Raw genomic sequence first — 18,274 nt, forward strand, 5'->3', positions numbered from 1 at the left:
TTTGATGACTTTATTCCTCCAACACTTTAGATTGATGACTTAATTCCTCCAACACTTTAGTTTGATGACTTAATTTCTCCATCACTTTAGTTTGATGACTAAATTCCCAAAACACTTTAGTTTGATGACTTAATTCCTCCAACACTTTAGTTTGATGACTTAATTCCCCCAACACTTTAGTTTTATGACTTAACTCCTCCAACACTTTGGATTGATGACATAATTCCTCCAACACTTAAGTTTGATGACTTAATTCCTCCAACACTTCAGTTTGATGACTTAATTCCTCCATCATGCTATTTTGATGACTTTATTCCCCCAACACTTTAGTTTGATGACTTAATTCCTCCATCACTTTAGTTTGATGACTTAATTCCCCCAACACTTTAGTTTGATGACTTAACTCCTCCAACACTTTAGATTGATGACATAATTCCTCCAACACTTAAGTTTGATGACTTAATTCCTCCAACACTTCAGTGAGATGACTTAATTCCTCCATCACTTTATTTTGATGACTTAATTCCTCCAACATTTTAGTTTGATCACTTAATTCCTCCAACACTTTAGTTTGATGACTTAATTCCCCCAACACTTTAGTTTGATGACTTAATTCCTCCAACACTTTAGTTTGATAACTTTATTCCCCTAACACTTTAGTTTGATGACTTAATTCCTCCAACACTTAAGTTTGATGACTTAATTCCTCCAACACTTCAGTTTGATGACTTAATTCCTCCGTCACTTTATTTTGATGACTTAATTCCTCCAACATTTTAGTTTCACCACCTAATTCCTCCAACACTTTAGTTTGATGACTTAATTTCTCCATCACTTTAGTTTGATGACTAAATTCCCAAAACACTTTAGTTTGATGACTTAATTCCTCCAACACTTCAGTTTGATGACTTAATTCCTCCAGCACTTTATTTTGATGACTTAATTCCTCCAACATTTTAGTTTGATCACTTAATTCCTCCAACACTTTAGTTTGATGACTTAATTCCCCCAAGACTTTAGTTTTATGACTTAACTCCTCCAACACTTTGGATTGATGACATAATTCCTCCAACACTTAAGTTTGATGACTTAATTCCTCCATCATGCTATTTTGATGACTTAATTCTTCCAACACTTTAGTTTGATGACTTAATTCCTCCTTTAGTTTGATGACTTAATTCCCCCAACACTTTAGTTTTATGACTTAACTCCTCCAACACTTTGGATTGATGACATAATTCCTCCAACACTTAAGTTTGATGACTTAATTCCTCCGACACTTCAGTTTGATGACTTAATTCCTCCATCATTCTATTTTGATGACTTTATTCCCCCAACACTTTAGTTTGATGACTTAATTCCTCCAATACTTTAGTTTAATAACTTTATTCCCCTAACACTTTAGTTTGATGACTTAATTCCTCCAACACTTCAGTTTGATGACTTAATTCCTCCATCACTTCATTTTTAAGACTTAATTCCTCCAACACTTTAGTTTGATGACTTAATTCCTCCAACACTTTAGTTTGATGACTTAATTCCTCCAACACTTTAGTTTGATGACTTAATTCCTCCAACACTTTAGTTTGATGACTTTATTCCCCCAACACTTTAGTTTGATGACTTAATTCCTCCAACACTTAAGTTTGATGACTTAATTACTCCATCATGCTATTTTGATGACTTTATTCCCCCAACACTTTAGTTTGATGACTTAATTCCTCCAACACTTAAGTTTGATGACTTAATTCCTCCATCATGCTATTTTGACGACTTAATTCCTCAATCACTTTAGTTTGATGACTCCCTGATCGATGTGTCAACAAGGAAGACCACACTGAGGCTGGTGGACCCCCTGGAGGACTTCAACATGGCCAGGGAGATCCTCCCGAAACTACGTGACAGTCGACCGTCAACGAAAAACTCCAACTTCCGGTCAAGCCAGAGGGGAGACAGACCGCCGACCAATGATTCGGCCGATAGACAGAGGTCAGTTTCAACCAGTTTTTGCCGCCTGTCAGAATTTTTGCAACCCATTCGAGTTATACGGAATAATGATATTGATACAGACAGTAACTGGCTGAATTACGTCACATTGCACAATATTTCTTTAATTTGATGATGACCTTTTCCAATGACTAAAAATAAGTCAATGAATACAATGATTGTATCGGTAATAATGCTATTGGTGGTCCCAGATTTCCGGTAGCTTGTAACATATAATTAATAGCATATTTCATAATCGGTCGAATCAAGATTTTATAACATCAACAAATAACAACAAGAGGTCATTCTCAGATGCAACAGCTCTGCCCTTGACTTCCACAAAAATGAACATTCTATATTTGGTTCTTGTTCCAAATGAAATTAAAATACATGTTTATAATAAACGGTATATATAATGTCATTTTTGTTGTTATCAACTTTCATATCTATTTATAGATTTTTCGAGTTAAACACAGATATATTTATAGAGTCCCCAGGTTTACATTGTTCTGGTATATGTAGCATGTAAAAACGATTCTTTTTAAAATTTGCCACATGCGCTGTTTGAATGAATAAAAATCATAATGATCTAAAATGAGCAATTCATAAACGTCATCATCAAAATAAGGAAATTAGTGACATTTGGATCAGGCATTGTTGATTCAACAGGATGTGTGTGAGTTTTGGGGGATTGTGGGCAGATATTTCTTCTGTTTTGGCCATTTTACATAATATTGTTAATATTGGGATTAAATGTGAATGATGCAGGAAACGGCGTATGCTGTGCCGGTAAAGTTTTTGTTTACTAGAATAATTTCAGACTAAGGTGCTGAATTGCTGTTATTGTGAGTTTGGACGTCGGTTATTTTATGTTAAAAATACAAAAATATCTCTTTTTAAGCAGTACCATTTTGTGGTGTAAAACGTACATCACCGGCCTGGATCCCAGGTGAAAATCGCATTTAAACGGAAGTGCAATTTGTACCTGGGACCGAGGATGGTACACACCACCAAATACGAAAGAAAATAGAGAAAGCAAAAATAAGGCTATTCAATAAACCAATCAGAAAATGTACAGTATTACACTGAAATTGATATATTATTTTAACATGATACAGTAGCATATTTTTTTTTTATCAAATTCGAAGATGCATGATGAAGCTAAGTAAAGCTATGCGATCTACAAAATGGTACTTTCTCATCCCAATTGTTCAGAGTATGATGACCTTAAAGAGTCGTATATTAAAACTGCGAAAATAAATTTTAAAAAAATCTAGATATATACAAAGTTTTATAAATGATATTTGTGGAACCTGTTTTTAAAAGTTATCATTTTAAATGGCATTTTGAATTTTTTGAATTTCAGTTATTTACAAAATATTCTAGATAGACGTTTTGTATTAAGCTTTCGTTAAGCTGACCAAACTTTGAACAATGGGACTTGGTGTCGTTTTTTTAATATTTTGTTTTAATCAAATGACGTGTATATCTGGTAAGAAAATATATCAAAATATGTCAAAATATCAGGAAAATCATACATGTTGTTTGAGTCTATGACACTGTGTCATTTGCTTTTCTAGGATTTGGGAAAACATGAATTTGAGATTGCCGAAGGTTTCCCCAGAAAGGTATTTAATTTAAATCACTACCATGTGATATATATTCAACGTAGTTAGCCAATTTCGTCTTTGCGTTTGCAGAGTTATCTTCTCTTGTGAGCAGGTATTGAGTGTTACGTCATTGGTTTGTGTGAAAAAATTACGTCGTTTTCTCAAAAATTGATGACGTTAGTCTCACAAACTAATGACGTAACAATCAACACCTGCTCACAAGAGCAGATAATTCTGCAATACGAAAAGACGGAATAAATAAATTAGTTAGATTTTTAACTCTATTACGTCATTTAATCTGTTTGTTTGCCTATTAAAACGTAATAATCATTAATTAGATTACTAGTAAAGCTGTTTTAATTGGTAAATGGTGGTAACGGTTGGTAACGGGAATTCATGTGTGATCGATAATGACTGGTAAATTGATGTGATATGTGTGTATCGCAATTAAATGTAATAGGTGATATATAACTAATGTTAAATGATTGGTAAATTAGAAGTATGATGGCAATTGGTGGTAAATGAGTGGCAAACGCAGGCTGTAGAAGATAAATAATATAGCGGTAAATGATTATAAAATTGGTAGTAAATGGTGGCAATAAGTGGTAAAAGAGCGGTGATGGTAGATAGCAGGTAATATGAAATTATGGTACATGAATGGTACATGTAAATGGGAGGTAAATGGGTGGCAGCATGTAGTGTAAACTAAATAAGCGAGAAATAGGTGATAATGAACGGAACAGTGTAAATGTTTGGTATCTGTAAATGGGGATAAATTGGGGTGATGCAGTAGGTGGTAAATTTAATGAATGGTAAATTGGCGGTAAGGGATTTGACAGGGTTGAAATCTTTAGTATTAAAGTGTAACTGGTGGTAAACAGGTGGCAATGTATAGTAAATGGGGACTAAATGACGAGATTCGGGAAGGGGGTCATAGACAGAAAATGGGCATTAAATACTTGCAGTGGTGAACGACGTCTAATTTGCTCTGAATAATTATGGGAACATCTGAATACCAGCAACACATTTAAGGAAAGGAATAGTCGTGAACGTTTTTATGGTTGCACATATTTGTCTGTTATATTAAAATAAATGTTTATTAATGTCACTTAAATCTAGTAAGAGATTCTCTACTTGATATATTATGTATTTTAATAATAATAAAAAAAACTATATCTGCTTTAAAACTAATCGGGGGAATACAGACCCGTTGTTTTTTTCCGTTCGACTTCGGGGAAACAATTTGCGCACATTTAAATCTGGTGAATACCGAGACTACAATATTAACAATCAAATATTAATATCAATAGATAGCAATAACAGTTAACATTTTGCTTTAACACCTGATGTAATATTTCAGAGGAAGAGATACCGGTCGTCCTATGCAAAACGGGTAAGTTGTATCAAGGGGCATAACTCTTACAGCATTGGGGAATCGATTGTAAGCTAATAGAGAATCAGTAACGAAATTCGAGAAGAACCGAATTATTATAAATGTAATGTTGTGATATGTTATTTCGTATTTTGCACTGTAATTACTGCACATTTGTTGGTTGTAACTGATGAGTCCAAAGACGCAATGTAATAAAGACCTTAATCTTGAGCATCAGTAATAATCGCGAAGAAGAAGTATTCAAACATTTTTTATTTTATTTTCATTGAAATATTCTCCCTTCTATATAAGATGAAGCAAAATTAAGGATCCCCGTACCGCTACCAAAAACTACAACGACGTATTGGATTTTTTACGGCATGACTATAAATCATTTCTGTAAAGATAACCATACATTGTGGGACTTTCATGATCAATGAAAAAAGGAAAAATCGACAAAATGCTATAACTAGCGGTGCTAGACCGATATTCGAACCCTGGGCTCGTATTCATGAAACCGTTCTCATGCTCAAGCATGAGTTCTGTGCTCAATCCAGTTTTCTTGTTACTCACTTAAATCGTGTCAACGGTCAAACGTAAAGTTCAATGTTCTTCACGTTGACTTTGTTTTCCCTGAGTGGCAACATTGATAAAATGAAGACAGTACATTAAAAAGGTCCTATGTATTTCTGATTCATTTTTCATTTCTTCTTTCAAACCTTTAACATTCGAACATCGCAACATGTGGTTTTTGATAAAATACTCTTTTTGAAAATGTCCTAACAAATATATCACAATAGTGACAATAGTAATAACATAGTTTAACGTGTTAGTTCCTGCTGCCCCACATTGCATGATCCTAAGAGGCGACTAAATTTGGGATCTTATCTGTTTTCCTCTTTCTAAACAACTTTCTTCCTCCTAATGTCTCCCTTGACAATGCCTCACTTTTGGCCTTTAGATGAACGTTTGCCCCTGTGAGGAAGGCTTTGGGTTCTGTCCCCTGGCCGAGACATACCAGAGTGTGTAAAAATGGTAGTTTCTACTCCTGCTAAACGCTCAGCAATTTAGAAGTGGGACGACTGGTTCGCCCGTTGTCAGTATAATGGGACCCGATATCTTCGGCAGTATGTTTCAGTGAGGTAGCACTATAAAGTTGGCATCAGTTCCGCGCTATTACAAGGTGACAAACACGAACATATCACAGCCTCCCAAAACACACACACACACACTACACGCATGCATCTTGCACACAGGAGAGGCCGTCCTTAAATGACCATAGCTGTTGATAGGACGTTAAACAATACTAAACCAAACCAAACCAACCCTTTCTCTTAACACAACATCATTAAATGACTTTACAGCGCCAAACATCTGGCATCGAAAAGCTATGGGGCAAAACATTTATAAATTAATGTTCAGAGCTAAACTGACCCTTTCTTTCATGATCATTTTTTGCGATATCTGCATTTACTTTATATAAATTATTTGATATTTGGCAGCTACACATGAATAAAAAAAAATGTAAAAAAAAGTATTGCCCACAGTGAGAGTCGAACTCACGACCCCTGGTTTACGAGACCAGTGCTCTAACCACTGAGCTATACGGGCTTTCTAACGTACAAAAATGACGCTGATTTTAATTTGCTGTGTAAATTTGGGATCTTATCTTTTTTCTTCTTTCTAAACAACTTTCTTCTTCCTAATGTCTCCCTTGACAATGCCTCACTTTTGGCCTTTAGATGAGCGTTCGTCACTGTGAGGAAGGCTTTGAGTTCTGTCCTCTGGCCAAGACATACCAGAGTGTGTGAAAATGGTAGTTTCTTCTCCTGCTAAACGCTCAGCAATTTAGGAGTTGGACGACTGGTTTGCTGGTTTCAGTATAATGGGACTGCAAATCTTTGGCAGTATGTTTCAGTGAGGTAGCACTATAAAGTCGGCATCAATTCCGCGCTTTCACAAGGAGACAAACACGAACATATCACAGCCTCCCAAAACATACACGCACACATTACACGCATACATCTTGCACACAGGGGAGGCCGTCCTTAAATGACCATAGCTGTTGATAGGACATTAAACAATACTAAACCAAACCAAACCAACCCTTTCTCTTAACACAACATCATAAAATGACTTTACAGAGCCAAACATCTGGCATCGAAAAGCTATGGGGCGAAACATTTATAAATTAATGTTCAGAGCTAAACTGACCTTTTCTTTCATGATCATTTTTTGCAATATCAGCATTTACTGTAAATAAACATTTTTTTATATGGCAGCTACACATGAATAACAAAAAAACATTGTAAAAAAGTAGTATTGCCCACAGTGAGAGTCGAACTCACGACCCCTGGTTTACGAGACCAGTGCTCTAACCACTGAGCTATACGGGCTTTTTAACGTATAAAAATGACGCTGATTTAAATTTACTGTGTCAATTTGGGATCTTATCTTTTTTCTTCTTTCTAGACAACTTTCTTCATCCTAATGTCTCCCTTGACAATGCCTCACTTTTGGCCTTTAGATGAGCGTTCGCCCCTGTGAGGAAGGCTTTGGGTTCTGTCCCCTGGCCGAGACATAAAAAGAGTCTGTAAAAATGGTAGTTTCTACTCCTGCTAAACGCTCAGCAATTTAGGAGTGGGACGACTGGTTCGCCCGTTGTCAGTATAATGTGACCGGGTGGGGCGTCCTGCTAGGTGTCTTCGGCAGTATATTTCAGTGAGGTAGCACTATAAAGACGGCATTAGTTTCGCGCTAAGACAAGAAGACAAAAACGAACATATCGCAACCTCCCAAAACAAACACGCACACACTACACGCATGCATCTTGCACACAGGGGAGGCCGTCCTTTAATGACCATAGCTGTTGATAGGATGTTAAACAATACTAAACCAAACCAAAAACCAACCCTTTCTCTTACCACAACATCAAAAAATGACTTTACAGCGCCAAACATCTGACATCAAAAAACTATGGGGCGAAACATTTATAGATTAATGTTCAGATCTAAACTGACTATTTCTTTCATGATCATTTAATGCGATATCTGCATTTACTGTAAATAAACTATTTTATATTTGGCAGCTACACATGATTAACAAAAAAAGCATTTAAAAATAGTGGTATTGCCCACAGTGAGAGTCGAACTCACGACCCCTGGTTTACGAGACCAGTGCTCTAACCACTGAGCTATACGGGCTTTCTACGGTATAAAAATGACACTGATTTAAATTTGCTGTGTAAATTTGGGATCTTATCTTTTTTCTTCTTTCTAAACAACTTTCTTCTTCCTAATGTCTTCCTTGACAATGCCTCACTTTTGGCCTTTAGATGAGCGTTCGCCCCTGTGAAGAAGGCTTTGGGTTCTGTCCCCTGGCCGATACATACCAGAGTGTGTATAAATGGTAGTTTCTACTCGTGCTAAATGCTCAGCAATTTAGGAGTGGAAAGACTGGTTCGCCCGTTGTCAGTATAATTTGATCGGGTGTCTTCGGCAGTATGTTTCAGTGAGATCGCGCTATAAAGTCGGCATCAGTTCCGCGCTATCACAAGGAAACAAACACGAACATATCGCAGCCTCCCAAAACAAACACACATACACTACACGCATGCATCTTGCACACAGGGGAGGCCGTCCTTAAATGACCAAAGCTGTTGATAGGACGTTAAACAATACTAAACCAAACCAAAAACCAACTCTTTCTCTAAACACAACATCATAAAAGGACTTTACAGCGCCAAACATCTGGCATCCAAAAGCTATGGGGCGAAACATTTATAAATTAATGTTCAGAGCTAAACTGACCTTTTCTTTCATGATCATTTTTTGCGATATCAGCATTTACTGTAAATAAGCTATTCTATATTTGGCAGCTACACATGAATAACATTAAAAGCATTGTAAAAAAGTAGTATTGCCCACAGTGAGAGTCGAACTCACGACCCCTGGTTTACGAGACCAGTGCTCTAACCACTGAGCTATACGGGCTTTCTACGGTATAAAAATGATGCTGATTTAAATTTGCTGTGTCAATTTGGGATCTTATCTTTTTTCTTCTTTCTAAACAACTTTCTTCTTCCTAATGTCTCCCTTGACAATGCCTCACTTTTGGCCTTTAGATGAGCGTTCGCCCCTCTGAGGAAGTCTTTGGGTTCTGTCCCCTGGCCGAGACATACCAGAGCGTGTAAAAATGGTAGTTTCTACTCCTGCTAAATGCTCAGCAATTTAGGATTGGGAAGACTGGTTCGCCCGTTGTCAGTATAATTTGATCGGGTGTCTTCGGCAGTATGTTTCAGTGAGGTAGCACTATAAAGTCGGCATCAGTTCCGCGCGATTACAAGGAGACAAACACGGACATATCACAGCCTCCTAAAACACACACGCATACACTACATGCATGCATCTTGCACACAGGGGAGGCCGTCCTTAAATGACCATAGCTGTTGATAGGACATTAAACAATACTAAACCAAACCAAACCAACCCTTTCTCTTAACACAACATCATAAAATGCCTTAACAGCGCCAAACATCTGACATCGAAAAACTATCGGGCGAAACATTTATAAATTAATGTTCAGAGCTAAACTGACTATTTGTTCACGATCATTTTTTGCGATATCTGCATTTACTGTAAATAAACTATTTTATATTTGGCCGATACACATGAATAACAAAAAAGCATTGTAAAAAGGTAGTATTGCCCACAGTGAGAGTCGAACTCACGACCCCTGGTTTACGAGACCAGTGCTCTAACCACTGAGCTATACGGACTTTCTAAGGTATAACAATGACGGTGATTTAAATTTGCTGTGTAAATTTGGGATCTTATCTTTTTTCTTCTTTCTAAACAACTTTCTTCTTCCTAATGTCTCCCTTGCCAATGCCTCACTTTTGGCCTTTAGATGAGCGTTCGCCCCTCTGAAGAAGTCTTTAAAATCTGTCCCCAGGCCTATTCATACCAGAGCGTGTAAAAATGGTAGTTTCTACTCCTGCTAAATGCTCAGCAATTTAGGAGTGGGACGTCTGGTTCGCCCGTTGTCAGTATAATTTGATCGGGTGTCTTCGGCAGTATGTTTCAGTGAGGTAGCACTATAAAGTCGGCATCAGTTCCGCGCGATTGCAAGGAGACAAACACGAACATATCACAGCCTCCCAAAACACACACGCATACACTACATGCATGCATCTTGCACACAGTGGAGGCCGTTCTTAAATGACCATAGCTGTTGATAGGACGTTAAACAATACTAAACAATACCAAACCAACCCTTTTACTTAACACAACATCATAAAATGACTTTACAGCGCCAAACATCTGACATCGAAAATCTATGGGGCGAAACATTTCCAAGTTATTGTTCAGATCTAGATTGACTATTTCTTTATCATTAAACGCAGGCATGATCATTTTATATGATATCTGCATTTATTGTAAATAAACTATTTTATATTTGGCAGTTACACAGAGATAACAAAAAAAAGTAGTGTTGCCCACAGTGAGAGTCGAACTCACGACCCCTGGTTTACGAGACCAGTGCTCTAACCACTGAGCTATACGGGCTTTCTACGGTTATAAATGACGCTGGTTTAAATTTGCTGTGTAAAACATTTGATGTCATTATCAGCTGTGGCCCAGTATGATTTACCTGATGTATCGATCACTATTGGATATGTATACGACGCCATTACCTATGTGTCACTATTGGTTGTGTTTTTTGACGTCACTACCTAAAAATAATATTTATTCAGGTAAAAGCATGAAAATGTACAAATGTCACAAATGATCACAGTTTCAATTGTATAATAATCACAGATTTATCACAATATTTAGATAATCACATCAAGGTTAATATCACAAGTTTTGGAGCACTATAAATACAATGTATCTGCATGATGATCTGCAGCTTTACCAAGGATATACCATGACAGCTGGGTGGCAGCTTAGTTCCAATGGGGTCCTCCCGGAAGGATCGTAATTACCTAGACAACAAACGGTCCTAAAAACAAGACATTATAAGATGGTTTAATTTCTCGTAATAATATGAATAGAATAAGTGGTACTGATTGGTCAAGCTATACGGGCTTTTTAACGTATAAAAATGACGCTGGTTTAAATTTGCTGTGTTAATTTGGGATCTTATCTTTTTTCTTCTTTCTAAACAACTTTCTTCTTCCTAATGTTTCCCTTGACAATGCCTCACTTTTGGCCTTAAGTTGAGCGTTCGCCCCTGCGAGGAAGGCTTTGGGTTCTGTCCCCTGGCCGAGACATACCAGAGTGTGTAAAAATGGTAGTTTCTACTCCCGCAAAACGCTCAGCAATTTAGGAGTTGGACGACTGGTTTGCCGGTTTCAGTATTATTGGACCGCATATCTTAGGCAGTATGTTTCAGTGAGGTAGCACTATAAAGTCGGCATCAGTTCCGCGCGATTGCAAGGAGACAAACACGAACATATCACAGCCTCCCAAAACACACACGCACACACTACACGCATGCATCTTGCACACAGGGAAGGCCGTCCTTAAATGACCATAGCTGTTGTTAGGACGTTAAACAATACTAGACCAAACCAAACCAACCCTTTCTCTTAACACAACATCATAAAATGACTTTACAGGGCCAAACATTTGGCATCGAAAAACTAGGGGGCGAAACATTTATAAATTGATGTTCAGAGCTAAACTGACTATTTTTTATCATTAAACGCAGACAAGATAATTTTATGCGATATCTGCATTTATTGTAAATAAACTATTTTATATTTGGCAGCTACACAGGAATAACAAAAAAAATTGTAAAAAAGTAGTATTGCCCACAGTGAGAGTCGAACTCACGACCCCTGGTTTACGAGACCAGTGCTCTAACCACTGAGCTATACGGGCTTTCGATGGTATAAAAATGACGCTGATTTAAATTTGCTGTGTAAAACATTTGATGTCATTATCAGCTGTGGCCCAGTATGATTTACCTGATGTATCGATCACTATGGGATATGTATACGACGCCATTACCTCTGTGTTACTATTGGTTGTGTTTTTTGACGTCACTACCTAATAATGAAATATTTATTCAGGTAAAAAGCATGAAAAAAGTACAAATGTCACATGTGATCACAGTTTCAATTGTTTAATAATCACAGATTTATCACAGTATTTACATAATCACCTGAAGGTTAATATCACAAATTTTGGAGCACTATAAATACAATGTATCTGCATGATGACTAAGCTTTACCAAGGATATCCCATGTAAGCTGGGTGGCAGCTTATTTCCAATGGGGTCCTCTCGAAGGATCGTTATTACCTAGACAACAAAAGGTCCTAAAACATGACATTATAAGATGGTATAATTTCTCGTAATAATATGAATAGAATAAGTGGTACTGATTGGTCAAATATGATGATGTTATAATATTCCACAAAAATAAGATGTCATATTACTACACCAAAATAAGTTATATTATTTCGTCGAATAAGATGTTAAAGTATTTGACAGTATAAGATGGAGTTGTGTTTTACATATCATTAGAAAATATGACAGCCTTCTATATATATATATATGTGGGACTGTGCAAGATATTATTTCCACTTGTTATATTAAAACTATCAATTATATGTATTACTGTACATATCACAATGCAAATGATGTTATTCTTGCAGATATCGTGTAACAATATTAGATGGTGTTAGGCCATATACATTTATACTGTGTTACCTGTGTGTAGAACAGACGACAGTAGGTTGGGCCAATCCCTACCAACATAATTTCTGTCTATCAAATTATCTCAGTTTGGGATATAATACATATATATAAAAATGAACTTATTTATAAAATAAAGACTGAGGATAATGGTAATAAAATCTTCCGTAACATTTAAAAAAAATACATATTGAATTGGTAGTCACCAAAAATAGGATAACTGGAACAAAATTCCATCGTCATTTGAATGAGGTTGAAAATTAAAACATTGCAAAGTAGTACTTTAGTTAAAGTTTTGGTAATACATATATTTATTGGAAGAAGTTTGAAGTCACCTACTAGGATAGAATAAAAATTAACTTTAGAAGATGAAATCTTGCTCAAAATCAGTTTTTGCCAAATCTTTTAAGTACTTTTTTCATCGCACTTTTGAATTTCACCTTGTGATCTACCGAGTTTATTGAATGTCCCAAGTTATTCCAATCTTTGATATAGCATTATAGAAAAATGATGACGATTCCACACCTTTTTAGCTAAGGAATGTTGAAATTCAGATCACTGTTCCTGGTAAAGTGTTTTTTCTCTGTTCTTGTAAAATATTCCTTCATATAGGATGGACATTTGTTATGTTGAATATTAAAGACATGGTTAAAACGGAGCTGTTTCACCCTGCCCCCAACATCCAACATATTAGCTTGTTCCAATTCCCGGTGACTCTTGATCTGTTGTTAAGTTTCAAAATAAATCTGACCACTTTATTCTGGGTAATTTAAAGTATTTGTCGAAGATTTTTGGATAAGCTTTCGAACCAGCAGCAAGAAGCATAGTCAAAATGACATTGTATCAGTGACGACACCAGAATTTTCTAGATCTAGTAGTGAGACAGTCGCTGTGTTTATATAGAAACCACTATCTCTAGTTCACTTTTTTTTTTAACCCTTTGGACAATTTGTTCTCCAGATAAAAAGTTGTCCAATATAATACCAAGATATTTAACCTGTTGTAGGTTGTGTATGTGACGTCACTTCCTGCTTTTTCACTAAAGTTGTGTATGTGACGTCACTACCTGCTGTGTCACTATGGGTTATGTATGTGACGTCATTACCTGCTGTGTCACTAAATGTTGTGTATGTGACGTCACTACTTGTATAGCATATGTACTAGACGTCATAACCTGCTATGTTCCAATAGCGCATGCATTTGACATCCTTAACCTCTCAATATTGTTGTGATGTCAAAACTTTGAATTATACGTTATTTTTTCAGTGAGGAGGATGCCCAAGGTCAAAGTCGACGACCGCAATCTTACAGGTAAATACGTATACACTCTTTGTTGTGTGATGTGAAGCACCATGTTGCATGGGAACTTCGTAAAATGTTATCTTTAATTCATAATAATTAAGCATTAAACTGCCATTTTGGGATAGCGTTATTCAATTTGTCCGCAATCCTGTGAGAGTTATAGGACAATTACTTTCCAAAGAAGGCAGTTTAATACTTATATTTCCGTTTTTAATTTAAGTTTTTCTTTTAGTAAAATAAAATTCACGCGACCGTTCCCGGCAAAAAAATAAAGTTCGTGGAAATAAACACAAAATCATCAATTTATTTTCAACAATTTAATCAATTTATATCACCGTAAGCATCCATAATGCTTGGATCATAATTACGTGTAGGTCGCTGATTTGTGTTGTTGACTCGGATATTTACTTTTTTTTTTTATCAGAAACAGCAGGTCAATATTAATTTCATGACGTCATTTCAATCGTGAGGTTACACTGATTATCTGCCAAATGAAGGAATTTCCTCCCAACATCTTACAAAACTATAATAGACTTTTAAGAGCCAGTTCTCAATTTCAGCCGCCTTTCGCTTTATATCAAACACCTGTCTAATACGACCAGCTCTCTCTCTTTCGATTTTGCCGTTTGGTAATCTCTCTATATATACATTGTATGTGTTGTAGCTTCATTATATAAAACATTGAGAGGAAAAAGCAATACATTTCTAATCGAATTTGAAATATAATGCCCTCGAAAGCCTTGACTATCGACTACCTGATATACATAGGTTGTCAAAACTTCTTATAAATGCGATGTTTATTTATTATTATTAACATATTTGTTTATGTCAGTGTAACGTTCCAAATTACTTATTCCTGTTTTGTTTGTTAACATCACTTCTTTATCCTATCCATTAATTTCCTCATAACGTCCTCAGGTTTACCACGAATCCTACTTTGCACTGTTTTATTGTATCCACACCCGTTTGTTCCAGCACACTAACAGAGGAAAATGTAAATGGGACAAATGTACAACAGGAGAATAGTAAGAAGTAAGTAAACGCTAGCATGTACACGTACAAACCACCGTACACCCCTACCAGATGGCTTGTTTGGTTAATCCAACCAATTCGATAAAAAAAGGTAATAGATAAGTACACTTGAAAGGCATGTGTTCGATCGCACCTTAAAGATGTGTCCTCACAATCCGATAGAATATAACTTTAAGACAGCACCTTAAAATACAAAGGGGTAAGATAATACCAGCGTCGATAATTATCACTTAAATCTGTAATATTATTATTTTTATTATGCTTATTAGTTTGCCTTGATGATTCGTCGTCATTCACCCGCTATCGCTTTGAAGACGCGAAATTCTTAGATTTGACCTAGATTTACATGACATGTGTTGTTGATTACCAATATGCTTACCTTTCTGGAACACCTGGTGTTAAATTAACATAACATTTTCCTTTGTTTGTATCACGCCAATGTTTTATAGATTTTGAGGTTTAATAACGGGTTGGTTAACAGTTCGGTATTCCCCCGTTGTGTTAATGTTTTAGTTAAGTTACAAATGCCTTTCTATAATTTTGAAGCACACACATTGAGAATTATTTTCAAATTTATTTGTTTGTTTTATTTTCAGGGAACCAGAAACAAAAATAAAACTACCAAGAAATCTATCGGCTAATTCAAAGTAAGTAAAATTGGCATTTATTGAAAGTTTGAAGCTCAACAGTTTCAGTGGATTTTCAGAAAACTTTGCAAATATTTGCAAATCTTATTTCAAATAGGTTACCTTCAGTACATGCCAAAGAAGAACATTATAGCTGTGTGGTGCACGTGCAGTTAACTCAGTTTCGGTGTACTGTAGCTTGTTCCGAATGTTATAGGTACAATCAGATAAGTGTTTTACGTTCATCATTAACAGACGCCGCGAGAGAAGCCCGTACCGGACCGCTTATAACGAGGCTGCCCTTCGGACGTCCATCTCACAACATCATAGTAGGCATGCGCATAGACAGAAATCCTCCAAGACATATTCATCAAGGTAAGTTTCTGAATCTTTTATTTTCTTGAAAGGAAGGCTCGTGACGTCAATTCCAAACATTGACGGAAACTCCCGAAGGCGTTTGTGGCCTAACAGAAATGCCACCATCGGAAAAAGTTTGAACGGAACTGTTTCAAAAGGTCTGCTCTTCAATCTTTGAATAATCTCAAATGTTTAGTGCTTTATCAACACACTATTTCTAACACACAAATGAAGTTCAGTTATCGATGCATAACTCCTTGACCCGGATGTATATGTGTAGTATTTATCAGAATCCGAAATGTCCAATATTTGACTGTTTAACATTTTATGATATCAAACTTCACACTTTCAGTGTAGATGTGATCCAATATCTACTTTTTCTTATCATATTTCATCACAAATAATTTGATGTTGCTGTAAAACTACATGCGTAATAAAATACTGTACCTTGGAGTTAACAATTACGCTTATAACATGTAACATATTCGAGGACACAATACGATATGTTGATAAATGTAAACTTTTGGGTACTTAAGGTAAGAAAAACCTCGAACGGGTCTACTGTAAAGCGGGGAATTTCATCCCAATCAAAAGGTTTCGCCCTCGACTCAAATATACAAATATCTTCTCTGCACCCTTGGAATACGTTATGACAAAAGTGATGGCCCTTTACACGACATCTTGCGAATCGTCATTTTACGTCATAATGAGTTGAAATAACTTGTGTCCAATCCTTTTATTTAAACAATAAAATATGTTTAAACCAAATCGTCATTTCACGGGGGTCAAAGGAATTGCGCTGCAGAGTGACGGTAAAATTGACAGTCTTTGTTGTCCGGATGAAACTCGTAAACAATCCTCAAAGGTACATTGTACCAGGTTTTAGCGCAATTTTTCAGGTACTTACCGCGTACCTCCGATATTGTCACGAGATATTCCAAGGGTGCAGATAAGATAACGTTACCGAAAATGGAACCATCGGATTAACAAATGTCTAAAACTGCAGCGAATATTACCCGGTAAGCTGTAGAACCATTTTGTGACGTCATCCTTTAATCAGCGGTTTAAAATCAGCACAAACAACTCCTTAAAACATTTACGATAATATGATATATTTACAGCATAAATCTACATTTTAATTTTCAGGGGGAGTTATTCTCCTGAGAGAGGGAGAATTCTACTTCCGGAGATCCATAAAGTAGAATTTGATGTCGTAAACGACAATGCTACAAAAGAGTTCCCTTACAGTGGAGTGCCGCGTTTCAGGTAAACAAGTTCATATGTGTTGTTTTAAATTGAATAACATAAGGAATAGCAATGATTTTACAAAAAAAACTGTATACGGAGTAATTATATTCCTAGGTTAAATTCGTGTAAATATAAAAATGTATATACATTTTTATAATTGCGTTTATATACTGTGTTATATATATAAATATATACCACCTTATCAATTGATCGGAAAATTCTCGAATGCGCCTTAAATAGTTCTAAAACTGAAAGCAACAATATAAATTTCCATTCTAAAAATCAACCGTTCTATTGATTTCGCGTTGTTACTCTTTAAACTGATCGCGGTTTGGAAATCTTTTTCATTGGCAATGGTCCAGATATCTTGATAAGCTATATATCTATAATCTATTTAATTTATAGATAAATATTTGCGTATGGATTGTTTGCACTAATTAACTCAACCCTGAAAACGCGAACATTCGCACACCACAAAACATTCCATTTTCCTGGTTCTAGGTTAAAAACTTGATTATCTAATTAACTGAAAATATAACTTTATGATACATTCTAATTTTGTGAAATAATTCATACCAAAATTGCAAAGAAAAGTAATTAAATAATGTAAAACAAGGGGGAGGTTACTTGCGACCTCAATTTTATCCAAATGTTATATAAACTCTGTTATCTTGTACAGGGAGAAGATGCATCAACAGTATGACATCGACTCTCCCAAACGAGTGGACGAGGACTACAAGAAAACGAAGAAGGACTTCTACTTAATGAAACTACACAAATTATCGGAAGTTCATCCCTCAAACAGAGCGGGCATGCGCAAAGCCTACTTTGCCTACCTTCAGAATAACCCCGGAGCCAAAAAGGCCGTTAAAGATTGTGTAGATCAACTTGTATCAGACGATCCTCATTTAAAAAATACAACTCCGAGAACCTCTTCCACCTCACCAGTTCGTACAGGTGTAAACTGAGGAGAACAATAACTTCCCCCTCACCAGTTCGTACAGGTGTAAACTGAGGCGAACAATACCTTCCACCTC

General features: G+C 36.2%; 1 protein-coding gene and 7 non-coding genes across 10 annotated transcripts in view; 1 reads left to right on the top strand and 7 right to left on the bottom strand.

The window, feature by feature from the left end:
• LOC110465830 overlaps positions 1–18,274 on the top strand; it is a 40,322-nt gene extending 22,048 nt beyond the window's left edge. For 2 of the 3 annotated variants that reach the window (XM_021521939.1, XM_021521938.1), the window contains exons 5-13: positions 1,796–1,989; positions 3,567–3,614; positions 4,957–4,989; positions 13,939–13,983; positions 14,950–15,006; positions 15,603–15,653; positions 15,888–16,007; positions 17,136–17,255; positions 17,917–18,274. In XM_021521939.1, the coding sequence (XP_021377614.1) occupies positions 1,796–1,989; positions 3,567–3,614; positions 4,957–4,989; positions 13,939–13,983; positions 14,950–15,006; positions 15,603–15,653; positions 15,888–16,007; positions 17,136–17,255; positions 17,917–18,205 (957 nt within the window). In that variant the 3' untranslated portion in view covers positions 18,206–18,274. The remainder of the gene's footprint in view (positions 1–1,795; positions 1,990–3,566; positions 3,615–4,956; positions 4,990–13,938; positions 13,984–14,949; positions 15,007–15,602; positions 15,654–15,887; positions 16,008–17,135; positions 17,256–17,916) is intronic. The other variant, XM_021521940.1, reaches the window with a different exon arrangement.
• On the bottom strand, positions 6,507–6,579 carry Trnat-cgu. The gene has a single exon. It is a non-coding gene; the product is annotated as a tRNA-Thr (tRNA).
• On the bottom strand, positions 7,292–7,364 carry Trnat-cgu. The gene has a single exon. It is a non-coding gene; the product is annotated as a tRNA-Thr (tRNA).
• Trnat-cgu lies at positions 8,099–8,171 on the bottom strand. The gene has a single exon. It is a non-coding gene; the product is annotated as a tRNA-Thr (tRNA).
• On the bottom strand, positions 8,888–8,960 carry Trnat-cgu. The gene has a single exon. It is a non-coding gene; the product is annotated as a tRNA-Thr (tRNA).
• Trnat-cgu lies at positions 9,673–9,745 on the bottom strand. The gene has a single exon. It is a non-coding gene; the product is annotated as a tRNA-Thr (tRNA).
• Positions 10,463–10,535, bottom strand: Trnat-cgu. Its single transcript has one exon. It is a non-coding gene; the product is annotated as a tRNA-Thr (tRNA).
• Positions 11,783–11,855, bottom strand: Trnat-cgu. Its single transcript has one exon. It is a non-coding gene; the product is annotated as a tRNA-Thr (tRNA).

This window comes from Mizuhopecten yessoensis, unplaced genomic scaffold (genome assembly GCF_002113885.1).
Source record: "Mizuhopecten yessoensis strain PY_sf001 unplaced genomic scaffold, ASM211388v2 scaffold11101, whole genome shotgun sequence".
NCBI classification, from domain to species: Eukaryota; Metazoa; Mollusca; class Bivalvia; order Pectinida; family Pectinidae; genus Mizuhopecten; species Mizuhopecten yessoensis.